Below are 13,216 nucleotides of genomic sequence, written 5' to 3'. Positions count from 1 at the left end.
CTCAGCCTGCAAGTCAGACTGCTGGTGTTCCCAGATTCACAGACAAGGAAATGAGTCTCGGAGGGTTGGGGCTCAAGGTCGTGTGGTTAATAAGTGAAAACCCAGCCAACTCATGCCGGAATTCCCAGCAACTCTGGAGGCCGAGGTGGGCCACCTGAGCCCAGGAGTTCCAGACCAGCCTGGGCAACACAGAGAGACCCTGTCTCTACACATAAATGTTTTTTGAAAAGCATTCAGGCGAGGTGGCACACATCTGTGATCCCAGCTACTCGGGAGGCTGAGGTGGGATCATTTAAGCCCAGAAGTTCAAGGCTGCAGTGAGCTGTGATCACGCCACTGCACTCCAGCCTGGGCCACAGAGTGAGACCCTGTCTCCAAAAATAAATAAGTGAAAACCCTAGCACTGAATCCAGGTTGGGGGATTCCCTCTCTGCAGCTCAGAGAGGGTGGTTAACTCTCCCAGGGCACACAGCTGCAACTGGATGGACAGCAGCCCCTTCCCGAGAGACCAGGCTGCCTCTTGGACCGGGAGGCAGGCTTCTGGACTGTCCACAACTCTCTCTGTCTCCCCTCTCCCTGCTCCACGCCATGGGGACGAGCAGCCGCCAGGATCCTCCAGAACATGGACCCGACCACGGAACCATGTAACGACTTCTACCAGTTTGCATGCGGAGGCTGGCTGCGGCGTCACGTGATCCCCGAGACCAACTCAAGATACAGCATCTTTGACGTCCTCCGCGATGAGCTGGAGGTCATCCTCAAAGGTGGCAGAGCATGGCCAGGGGCGCAGCGGGGTGACACCGAACAGGACAGCACTGGGCCAGGAGTTGGTCCTGGCTGTGTCTCGCCCCTGTTTCTGCTTCCTTCTTGGTCCGGTGGGCACGGAGGAGAGGGAATAAAGATCCAGCAGCTGGAGGGCCGCCTCTCGCCGAGCGCTGCAGGGGGTGTGGGAACCTGTGACCTGGCCCCTACAGCCTTGTCAGGCCTCTGTCCAACCTTTTCCTGTGCCCACAGCGGTGCTGGAGAATTCGACTGCCAAGGACCGGCCGGCTGTGGAGAAGGCCAGGACGCTGTACCGCTCCTGCATGAACCAGAGTGAGTGGGGGCCGCCAGAAAGGGGCCGAGGTTGGGGACGGGGGCGGGCTGCCCCTGCCAGGGCCTAGCACAGCCCCAGGACTCCATGGCTGCCCCTAGGGCAGGAGTGGGTGCCTTCGGGACTCATGCCAGAGGGTCTGTGTGCTGTGTCCCGCTCCCAGTCACGGAGTCCAGGCTCACAGTAATGCCAGCTGCCCTGCGGCCTCACTCACACCCCAACCCCAGCACAGACCACACGTTCCAGGCTGCAGGAAGACTGTGTGTGTGTGTATTATATGTATATGAGTATGTGTATATACATGCATGCATATTATACATTTATGTACATATATGTGTGTTGTGTGTATATGTATGCATGCACATTGTGTGTGTTTATGTGTATGTGTGTATGTGTATATATGTATATGTGCACATGCATGTATCTGTGTATATGTGTATATGTGATTTGTGCATGTGTACATGTGGGCACATGTGTTGTGTATGTATGTATGTATATTGTTATGTATATGTGTATATGTATGCATGCAGTGTGTACATATGTGTGTGCATTATGTGTGCACGTGTGTTATGTGCACATCACATGTGTATTGTGTATAGTGTATAAGTGTATTATGTGCATATGCATGTATGTGTATATGCATATATTCTATGGGTGTGTTGTGTGTGCATATGTGTATGTTGTGTGTGCATGTATGTGTGTGTTATGTGTGTGTGTATTGTATACATATGTGCTGTGTGTACTTGTGTACATGTGTATATGTGTGTATGTATATGTATATATGTGTATGTGTGCATATGTGTATGTGTGTATGTGTTGTGTGTGTATTGTATATGTATGTCATATGTGTTGTGCATGTGGATGTATGTGGATATGTGTATATGTGTATGTGTGTATGTGTGTATATGTGTTGTGTGTGTTTTGTATGTATATGTCATATGTGCATGTGTGTGCATGTAGATGTATGTGGATGTGGATGTGTATATGTGTATGTGTGTATATGTGTTGTGTGTTTTGTATGTATATGTCATATGTGCATGTGTGTGCATGTAGATGGATGTGGATGTGTATATGTGTATGTGTGTATATGTGTTGTGTGTGTGTTTTGTGTGTATTGTATACATGTGTCGTGTGTGTGTGGATGTGGATGTATGTGGATGTGTGTATGTGTATATGTGTATGTGTGTATATGTGTATGTGTGTATATGTGTATATGTGTATGTGTGTATGTGTTACGTGTGTTTTCTATGTATGTGTCATATGTGCATGTGTGTGCATGTAGATGGATGTGGATGTGTATATGTGTATGTGTGTATATGTGTTGTGTGTGTGTTTTGTGTGTATTGTATACATGTGTCGTGTGTGTGTGGATGTGGATGTATGTGGATGCATGTGGATGTATGTGGATGTATGTGTGTGGTGTGGGGCAGATTATCCATGTTTCAGTTCCCATTAAAGGAATTCACGTGCTTGGAGCACCCCCGGCCCAGCACCGTTTAACTCCTCCACTTGGGGGTCTGCAGGCCCAGCCTGTGGTTGTGGCTGCGTAGAGACAGCTCCTCCACTGAGCACCAGGGCTCAGGGCTGGCTGTTCTCCCCAGGGGGTCTCGTGGAGCCTCCGCCTGACAGTGGAACTCGCTGGGACCCTGGCTTTAGGGGGCGTCTCCATGAGACCCCTGCTTGGGTGCACTGGGCTTGTCTCCTCCCCACGGAAACTGAAGGCCGGGCCCCCAGTCTGGGCAATACCCGCAGCTGCAGACAACTTCCTATGTCCTCACCTTTACTTAATTTTTGGCCTGAGAGGCTGAATATACAAAGGGCAGGGGCCAGACCGTGTGGAAAACCGGGACGCGACTCCGGACCTGCAGCCCAGCCCGGAACCCATCCCTTCATCCTCAGTGGGCAGCCCAGGAGGTCAGACGGCACCCCCACGGCATCCGGCCCCAAACAGCCGGGGCCTGCCTCGTCCCGGGCAGCCTCCCCTGGAATGTCTGTCCCTGCTTCCAGCGGAGGACCCGAGCCAAGCCCGGAGGAGCCCGGCCTCTAGTGAGCCCACCACAGCGTCCCCAGGCCAGCGGCCCCCACTCGGCCCACCTGGGCCTCCCCTCTTCCACTAGGAAGCCCTGCCGCTCCTTGCAGGCCTTTGACCTGACAGTGCGCCTGCCATGCTATGCCAGCCCCGAAGCCTTCGCTTTGCCCTCTGGGTGGTCTTCACTGATTCCCACAGTGACTCTCTCCGTGTCCCCACCTTTACTTAATCTTCCACTGCAGGGCTTCTGAGCTGCTGGTCGGGGCCCCACCACGCTGAGCTGAGACACAAGACACACACAGGCCCCAGGGCTCCCCTGCCTCCCCCACACCCCCTCCCAGCCCACCCGGCACCCACCGCTGCTGCCTGAGTCCTCGCCGAGGCTTGGCCTGCGCGCAGAGCCTCCTCTCCTCTCCCAGGCTCCTTGCTTGCTGGCCGGCTCCCAGGTCCCAGGGGGTCCCTCCCACCATCCTCTTTGTCCCTCAGGGCTCGTGCATTTTCTCAGCCCCCAGGTCTCCTTTCACGCCTATGTCCAGCTTCAGCCTCCGCCTCCAGCGCTGCAGAGCTGCCAAGATGCTGCTCTGTGAGGCGAGGGTGCAGGTGTAAAGGCCCAGGCTGGGAGGCCGCCTCTCGCCGAGCACTGCAGGGGGCGTGGGGACCTGTGACACCGACCAACAGTGCCCCCACAGCTCTGTGTCGTGGCACGTGAGCCACAGGGAGGCTGGGAGAGTGACCACTGCCTCCCTCCTCAGGTGTGATAGAGAAGCGAGGCTCTCAGCCCCTGCTGGACATCTTGGAGGTGGTGGGAGGCTGGCCGGTGGCCATGGACAAGTGGAATGAGACTGTAGGTAAGGCCGGGCCTGGTGGCAGCCTCACAGACAAACGGAACAGGACGAGGGCCAGGACTTCTTCGGCCCAAGACTTTCCAGGAGGGGACCCCACCCCCACCCCCAGCTGCCTGCTCTCAGGAGCCCCAAGAGGCCCAACCCAGCCAGGGCAACCTCGGGGTCCTGGGAGGTGGTTTAGACTCCATGCTGGGGAGTTGGTGCCTCATAGCCAGTCCCATTCAGCCCTGCAGAGGGACGCCCCTCCTCAGCCCCTAGGAGCACTTGACGCTCAGGCCCCAGCCAGGCCCCGGCCAGGCCCCGGCCCCAGGGTTCCCCACTCTAAGCATGCGCTCCATTCCCCTGGGGGCAGGAGTGACGCCCCACGTGGCTGGCAGCCCTGACGACCCCATGCTGCGCCCAACCCCCTCCCGTCACCTGGGGGCCCGCCTGTGGCTCCTGGGCTGTTAGGGAAAGTGTCTCGCGTATTCCCCAGTCCCTAAGGCGCACGGGTGAGCTCCCCACCCTATGGCCCCCTAGTTCCTAGCTCCGGAGGCCAGATTCACTGACAAGGGGCCGGGCTGGGACCCCAGGGCCCACCAGTCTCCAGAGCAGGGCGCTGCCTCCCCAGGACTCAAGTGGGAGCTGGAGCGGCAGCTGGCACTGATGAACTCACAGTTCAACAGGCGCGTCCTCATCGACCTCTTCATCTGGAACGATGACCAGAACTCCAGCCGGCACATCATCTACGTACGAGCTGCGCCGGTGGGCAGGGGTAGGCAGGGTCCCCGAGCCTGGCTGGGGGCTCTCGCAGCACAGCAGGAGGACAGGCCAGGCGGTCAGGGAGTTCCAGGGTCTCCCGGGACCTGGGCTCCTGGCTCCTGTCCACGTCCATGGGCCCGGGGATGAGCTGCTGCTGCTGGAGTTTCTGTCGGGCTTCCTGGCCGAGCTGGTGGCCACATCAGAACCCGGCTCTGGTCAGAGGGGCAGGGCTCCTGAACAGCACGGCTGGAACCAGGGCAGGAGGCCTGACCTCAGGGAACCACTGCTGGCCACGGGCTGGAGGCCAAAAAGAAACACACGAAACAAATACACACCCCACTCTGGGGGAGCCGCGGGTGCTGCGAGGCCCAGGGCAGCCTGAACTGTTGCCCCCCACCCCCGCCACCCTCTCCAGTCCAGCCCAGCACCCCACCATCACTCAGGGCAGGGCCTGGGCTCCCGGGTCCAGCACGAGCTCTGCCACCAGCTCCTGGGCAGAGCATGTGTCCACGGGGCACAGTCCTGGGGGGAGGAGGCTGCTGCCTGCCTCAGCCAGGCTGTGGGGACTCCGGGCCCCTTGCCCAGGGTCACACCTTCTGTGTTTCCAGATAGACCAGCCCACCTTGGGCATGCCCTCCCGAGAGTACTACTTCAACGGTGGCAGCAACCGGAAGGTGGGTGGGTCCTCACCACAATGCCAGACGACCCCAAGACACCACCTCGCCCCCTACCCCGTGGCCTGGCCCTCCTGTAGCCCACCTGGCTTTCCTTCCCCAAAGCTGGTGTTATGAGCACCTGTGGAGGTTGAGCCTGGCACTGAGGGCGGGGGGTGCAGACGCAACCCATCGCTTGCCACCATCCTGGGGGGACGTTGCCTCAACACCCGGGCCAGGCCCAGGGACAAACTCAGCTCAGCAGCAGCCCCGTGGGGCAGAACTGCCCTCCCCGTCCCGTCATACAGAACCAGGCCCCGCGCCTGCTCCACCTCCCCTGTCCCGTCATACAGAGCCAGGCTCCGCCACACCGGATTGCTGGGAGGGCCCCTGGAGATCTGAGCGCAGGCAGCCAGGCCCCGCGCCTGCTCCATCTCAAGGGGCTGTCAACAGAGGAGAGCGATGAGGAACCCCACTGTGGACAAGGGGACCTTGAGGCCAGCAGGCCCAGGGCTAGCCCGGGGTGCAGGGAAGGGTGGGGAAGGACAGGGAGCAGGTAAGGAGGGCACAGGCATCCAAGCACCAGGGCAGAGGTGAATAGGCATGAGGCATGAATGCCCCAGAGGGCCAGACACAATCCAGGGGGCCTCCTGGTGAAGGTGGGCTCTGAGCTAGACTTTGAAGGATGACCAAACCCAGAGGAAGGGCCGTGTGGCCAAAGGTGGGCAGTGGTGCTGAGAGAACCAGGCCAGAGCAGGACGGACTGGAGCATCTCAAAAGCGCCATGTATGGCCATGTGTTCAAACCAGGCAGCTGTGGGCTGAGCCTGGCCAGGGCAGTGGCCTGCACTGGGGAAGCCCTGCCCAGCGTGAAGAAGGCAGCTCCCTGAGGAGCAAGCTGCCTCAGGATCCAACTCCTGACCCTCAGGCCAGGGAGCACCTGGGTAGGGAGGCCCCAATTAGCCCTGGCACCCACCACCCCAGCACCCACAGCCCTGGCACCCACAGCCCCAGCAGGCCCAAATTAGCCCTGGCACCCCCAACCCTGGCACCCACCACCCTGGCACCCACAGCCCCAGCACCCACAGCCCCAGCACCCACAGCCCCGGCAGGGCCAAATTAGCCCTGGCACCCCCAACACCAGCACCCACCACCCCAGCACCCACAGCCCTGGCACCCACCCTGTGCCAACTCTTATAGGCAGCCACACAGTTTAAGCCCTGAGCAGTCCCGCAGAGTAGGTCCCCTGTCCAGAGGCTCGGGCACAGGTCATGCATCTGAGATGCTCCCACTCGGCACTCTGTGTGCCCGAGAGCCTGCTGGTCAAGGTGGGTGGACGCACGTCAGGGGCTGCCCCGTGTCCTACTCCCACCCCACCCCCACAGAGAGCTCTCTGGGGGTCATGGTGGCCAAGGTCGTCCAGCCCTGCCCGGCGTCCTTTGGCCCAGGTGCGGGAAGCCTACCTGCAGTTCATGGTGTCAGTGGCCACGATGCTGCGGGAGGACGCAAACCTGCCCAGGGACAGCCACCTGGTGCAGGAGGACATGGCACAGGTACTGGAGCTGGAGACGCAGCTGGCCAAGGTAAGGAGGCCGGGGTGGGCGGGAGCGGGCAGGGAGTGAGCTGGGAGCTCGAGGGGGCTTCCTGGCCACCCACCTGTGTGACCGCTCTCCCCGGCGCAGGCCACGGTGCCCCAGGAGGAGAGGCACGACGTCATCGCCCTGTACCACCGGATGGGCCTGGAGGAGCTGCAAAGCCAGTTTGACCTGAAGGTGAGGCCACACCACACAGGAAGCTGGCGCTGGTCGGGCGGAGAGTCGTGGGGGACATGGAAGTGACCCTCTGAGAGGGCACCCTGCCTCGCATTTAAGCTCAGAAACATTCCCCATCCCCGAGCAGGGAGACCCTGTATCTGATCACCCAAACCTGCTGCAGAGCAGCACCAGCCCGATTTCTAATGTCACTGGGACAACAGTGCCAACTGTGCCGTCCTGGAACAGAGTCACCCATCGGTGCAGTGCTGTGATGGCCCCGGTCTTCTGAGCAGGAAACGGAGGCCTTAGGGGGCTGCTGATGTGTGGGGTGTGCAGGGTCCCACCCAGGGCTCTCAGACCCCAGGTCTGGCTTAGAACCTTAGCAGGGTGCTGCCTCCCAGTCCTGCCTGCCCTGAGGGTAGCAGCTGCCCCAGGCCACACCCTCAGGTGCTCCCCTCCCCAGTGCCCAGGCCAGGCACTGCCCTGTGCTTTGAGGTTCAGGCTGGAGAGGAGCAGCCCAGCCTGGGAAGGGACAAGTTCCCCACTCCTTCCGCCGACTCTCACCCTGCTGGAGCAGCCGGCCTTCTCAAGGGCCTCCTCCCCAAGGAGGCACAGGTGTGCAGCTTTGGCAAAGGGTGCCCAAGTCAGCAAGGGAGGGTAATGGCAAAAGGGGGTCCAAAGCCCCTGCCCCCTCAACCAGGGGATGTCCCTGAGTGTCTGGAGCCACAGCTCTTGCCAAGGGCAAGATAGAGAGACTCTGGGGAGAGCCTCGCCCCAGGGCACCTAGTGCCCTGGAAGGCTGGTGGTCTCTAGATCGGTGCTGGTCTCCAGGGCTGGCCTGCAGGGACACACCTTCCCCAACACCCCGCTGCCCCTCACACCCAGAACACACGCAGTGGGGCCAGGCTCTATTCTGGCCCTGGGCTTTATCCCCTTCCCAAACAAAGGCCTGTCTCGATCGAGGTTCCAGTGCGGGAGAGGGACAGGAAAGCAGAGTGACCTCTAAGACGTATCAGAAAGACAGAAACGGGGCATGGAAGCGGCCCGCTGAGAGGGCACCTTGCCTCACGTTTATCCCCGAGCAGGGAGACCCTGTATTTGATCACCCAAACTTGGTGAGGATGAGCTCAGCCAGGACAGCAGACAGGAGGGAAAGCCTTGCAGAGAACCAAGGGCCATGGCTCTCTGGGGCCAGCGTGTCTCACACAGCAATTCCCAAGGGTCTGGGGCAGGGACTCCCGGCTAGTGAGTGCCAGGCCTAGAGAGAGATGGAGTAGGAAGTAAAGCGGGGCACACCGTGTCTGACCTTGGGGGCCACTTTAAAGTCTCAGACCTGCCCAGGAAGGGTGGGGGTACGACAGGACGTGACCTAGTTCACAAGTAAGAGTGAGTAAAGGGGACGGGGCAGGTGGCAGAGAAGCCAATCAGAGGCTGCCACACAGCCCGGGTAAGAGATTGCAGCTCTGTCAAGTGGGCTGCCCGTGGTGGATTGATTTTGGAAGTGGAGCCAACAGGGTTTGCAAACAGACTAAATATGGAAGTGAGAGAACTCAGACGGCCTGAGGTTGCGGTGGAGACATCACAATGGCAGGTTCAGGGGAGCGTCCAGGAGCCCAGGGTTTGGGGACATTTAGTTTACAATGCGTTTATGATGTTCAGAATTGCCCCAAAGTGAACACGTCCACACAACCACCTCTCAGATCCTCAGATCAAGACATACGTGACCACCGACATCTCAGAAGCCCCCACATGCCCCTGCCTAGCCCCTGTGCACGCCTCCTTCCCTGGAGAAGATGATCCTGACTTCTCCCTGGAGGGAGGCCGGTCCCTGACGTGGCCTCTCGATTGCTGAGTGGCCTCTGACTCTAGGAAGAGACCCTGACTTCTCCCTGGAGGGAGGCCGGTCCCTGACGTGGCCTCTCGATTGCTGAGTGGCCTCTGACTCTAAGAACATGCGACAACTCGGGACCCACTGTGCTGTCTCTGGGCCTTTTCTGAGTGACGCTGTCGTGCCCATGCCTGTGTGTGCCTGAGGCAGGCAAGTGGGTGGGACTGGAATTGCTGGGTCGAAGCACACGCATCTGTTCAACAGTAACAGGCACCGTCTTTCCCCAGAGTCATCCAAGGATGTGCGCTCCCCAACAGCGGCTGGTGCCACATGCTCGCCCGTGCTGGGTGGTGTCCGTCCTCACCTTAGCCATTTGTGCACCTGTGTAGTGGGGTTTCATCTGGGTTCAACGTGGCTTTCCCCAAGGGCAGATAAGGTTAAACGCCATCTCCTGACAACTGGCCAATGCCGTTCCCTTTTGTGAAACATCTGTTCGAGTCTTGCCCGTTTGTTCTATCGGGCGATCTTTCTCTTATTGCTTCTTGGAGTTACCTATTTTAGATGTGACTCCTTGGTCAGCTTATGTGTACAAATGTTCTCCCCACTGGGCAGCTTTGCTTTTTTACTCTCATAAGAGTTTCTTTGTTTTGAAGGAGGCTATTAAATGGTCCAATTTATTGACTTAGCAAACGTGTGCAGATCTCTTCTTCGTGGTTAGTATTCTTTGTGTTCTGCTAAAGAACTCTTTGCCTACCCTCAAGGTTGCTTAGGTCTACAATCTACTTTGAGTTGACTTTTTTAATGAGCAGTGAGATGTAGGAATTGTTTCTTTCTTATGGATTTCCAGTCAATCAGCACCATTTATTAAAAAGAGCCCCCTGTGAGTCCCTGGTCTTGGTGCTTTCTGTGTTATAAATCAGGTGTCCCTGTGTGTCTTTGTGTGGGCCCATATGTGTATTTCTGGACTCTCTTCTGCCCCACCGGTCTCTTTATCTACCCACGTGATAACCCCTACCCCCTCACTCCTTCAGCTTTATAATGTCTTGGTAATCAGTAGAGTACGTATGTCAACTTTGTTCTTCAAGAGTGTCTTGATAATTCTCAGTCCTTTGCATATTCATATAAAACTTAAAATCAGCCTTCCATTTGCATACACACACACACAAAGAGAAAACCCTGCTAGAAATTTGATAGGGATCACTTTGAATCTCTGTATCAATTTGGGGAAGACTTTGCAATGCCGAGTCTTCCAATCCATGAATATGGTATATGCTTCCGTTTATGCTTCAGTTTTTCTTAATAACTTTTGAAACTTTCAATGTCAAGTTCTTATACATATTTTATTAGATATATTCCAGGTGTTTGGTTTTCTACTGTAAATAGAATCATTTTGAAGTTATCTTATTTGTTGCTGACATATGGAAATACTGACTTTGTAAATATGCAGTCTTAATGCACTTATTAATTCTGGTTGTTTATTTGTAGAATAAACAAAATCGTATCATTTGTGAAAAACAACAGGGGGCTTGGGTTTTTTGTTTTTGTTTTTGTTTGAGATAGGGTCTCACTCTGTCACACAGACTGGAGTGGAGTGGCACAGTCATGGCTCACTGCAGCCTTGACCTCCTGGGCTCAAGCCTCCTGAGTAGCTGGGACCACAGGAATTCACCACCACCATGCCTTGGCTGATTTTTTGTTTTGTTTTTTGTTTTTCAGAAACAGGGTTTCTCTATGTTGGCCAGGCTGGTCTTGAACTCCTACACTCAAGCAGTCCTCCCGCCCTGGCCTCCCAAAGTGCTGGGATTACAGGCATGCGCCACCGCGCCTGGTCCAGTTTTATTTATTCTCTTTCAGTTCTTACTGGCTTTATTTCATGTTTGCTCTTACTGAACTGGCCAGGATTTTGAGCGTAATGCTGATGTCATGATAGTAGACATTAGAAGAAAAGCACATACATTCTTACCATTAAATTTTATGTTTGGCTGGACACAGTGGCTCACACCTGTAATCCCAGCACTTTGGGAGGCCGAGGCAGGTGGATCACCTGAGGTCAGGAGCTCGAGACCAGCCCGGCCAACATGGTGAAACCCTGTTTCTACTAAAAATAAAAGAAACTAGCTAGGTGTGGTAGCACATGTCTGTAATCTCAGCTACTAGGAAGGCTGAGGCAGGAGAATTGCTTGAACCCAGGGGTCGGAGTTTACAGTGACCTGAGATCATGCTGCTGCACTCCAGCCTGGGCAACAAAGCGAGACTCTGTCTCAAAAATAAATTTTAAAAAAAGTTATGTTTGCTATGGAGTTTTGTTGCTGCTGCTTCATACATTTCTTTTATCGGATTATAGAACTTTCCTTCTATTTTTCTTTTTTTCTTTCTTCCTTTTTTTTTTTTTTTTTATTTGAGACAGAGTCTTGCTCTGTCACGCAGGCTGGAGTGCAGTGAAGCAATCTCAGCTCACTGTAACCTCTGCCTCCCAGGTTCAAGCAATTCTCCTGCCTCAGTCTCCCAAGTAGCTGGGACTACAGGCGTGTGCCACCATGCCCAGCTAATTTCTGTATTTTTAGTAGACACAGGGTTTTGCCATGTTGGCCAGATAGATCTTGAACTCCTGGCCTCAGGTGATCCACCCACCTCAGTCTTCCAAAGTGTTGGGATTACAGGCGTGAGCCACTGTGGCTGGCCCCTTCTATTTTTATTTGCCAAGCGTTTTTATTATGAATAGATAGCAGATTTTATCAAATGCCTTTTCTGCACCTGTTGAAATGATCATGTGACTTTCCTCCTTTATTCAGTTATCATAGTGGATTAAAATGATTTGATTTTCAAATGTTATGCCGAACTCGTATTCCTTGAATAAATCTAATTCAGCTGTGAGGTATTATGGCATTTTGTATGAGTATGGCTAGGTTCTATTTGCTAATATTTTGCTTAGAACTTTTGTATCTATGACATAAATGAGACTGGTTTATTATTTGCTCTGCTTATAAGATCCTATTTTGGTATTAAGGTTATTCTTGGCCTCATAAATCAAGTTGAAAAGCATTTTCTCATCTCTGGAAAGTTTTAGTACGATTGGCAGTTTTCTTTAAATGTCAGATAGAATCCACTGGTGAAGCCAGATGGGTCTGGAAATTTCTTTTTGAAAATTTTTTAAATGAAAGGATTCCATTTATTTAACCTAGAAGACTATTCATATTTTCTATTTCTTTTTTTGTCGTTTTTGCTAAGTTGTGTTTTTCTAGGAACTTGCCTATTATACTTAGGCTTTCACATATATCTGCATGATCACTTGGGTTTTTACAGCTGTAGGCTCTGTGATAATGTCACGCACCCTTTCCTGATTCTGATTACCTGCACGTTCTCTCTTATTCCTTGAACATTCTTCAATGGGGGCTGGGTTTCTTAGGTTCGCAGGAACTGTTTCTCCCTCTCTCTCTCCCTTTTTTCTCCCCACTTCCTCTATCCACAGGGATTTAACTGGACTCTGTTCATACAAACTGTGCTATCCTCTGTCAAAATCAAGCTGCTGCCAGATGAGGAAGTGGTGGTCTACGGCATCCCCTACCTGCAGAACCTTGAAAACATCATCGACACCTACTCAGCCAGGTGAGGCCCAGGGAGGGTCTCCAAAGGCCTCAGCATCTTTGCCCCTGCTCTCCCATCCTCCCCAACACAGCTTCTGCTCCCAGGAGGGGACCCTATGAAGCATCTGCCCTGAGGGGTGTGGGACATGACGGGTTAAGCTTTAGTGACCAGTGGAGCCTTACATTAAAGATGTGTCACATCCCAAGCACCCGGGGCAGATGGGCTGGATCTTGGAGGAGGTTTTCTCCAGCACCCGTAACTCTCTGTTTGGGGTGGAACGTGCTGGCCAAGGGCCCTAGGCCATATTTCCTCCCTTGCAAAGACCTCTCACCTGTTCTCCCCCTCACCCTCTACCTTCTGCCCCCAGGACCATACAGAACTACCTGGTCTGGCGTCTGGTGCTGGACCGCATTGGCAGCCTAAGCCAGAGATTCAAGGACACACGAGTGAACTACCGCAAGGTGAGCCCCTGCCCCACCCGGAGCCTGGCCCAGCACTCATTCATTCAGGCCACGATGCTGAGCATAAGCTGTGGGCAGGTACCGAGGTCCACACCAGGGTCACAGCCATGGACGAGGCAGGGCGAGGCGCCTACGCTGGTCAACCATGAGCGGTCAACAAGGCAGAACGCAGCTCTGCCAAAACCACAGAGCATGATGTGGTGCGGAGGCAGGGAGGGACGAGGGCAG

General features: G+C 55.1%; 1 protein-coding gene across 1 annotated transcript in view; it reads left to right on the top strand.

The window, feature by feature from the left end:
• Positions 1 to 13,216, top strand: part of MMEL1 (membrane metalloendopeptidase like 1) — a 43,782-nt gene that overhangs the window by 23,248 nt on the left and 7,318 nt on the right. Inside the window, exons 5-13 of the mRNA XM_050802152.1 lie at positions 603 to 764; positions 1,015 to 1,095; positions 3,875 to 3,970; positions 4,578 to 4,696; positions 5,317 to 5,382; positions 6,809 to 6,943; positions 7,043 to 7,132; positions 12,412 to 12,548; positions 12,895 to 12,988. Of these exons, the coding sequence (XP_050658109.1) occupies positions 603 to 764; positions 1,015 to 1,095; positions 3,875 to 3,970; positions 4,578 to 4,696; positions 5,317 to 5,382; positions 6,809 to 6,943; positions 7,043 to 7,132; positions 12,412 to 12,548; positions 12,895 to 12,988 (980 nt within the window). The remainder of the gene's footprint in view (positions 1 to 602; positions 765 to 1,014; positions 1,096 to 3,874; positions 3,971 to 4,577; positions 4,697 to 5,316; positions 5,383 to 6,808; positions 6,944 to 7,042; positions 7,133 to 12,411; positions 12,549 to 12,894; positions 12,989 to 13,216) is intronic.

Source organism: Macaca thibetana, chromosome 1 (assembly GCF_024542745.1).
Source record: "Macaca thibetana thibetana isolate TM-01 chromosome 1, ASM2454274v1, whole genome shotgun sequence".
In the NCBI taxonomy this organism is placed as follows: Eukaryota; Metazoa; Chordata; class Mammalia; order Primates; family Cercopithecidae; genus Macaca; species Macaca thibetana.
This window is presented reverse-complemented; position numbering and strand designations above follow the sequence as displayed.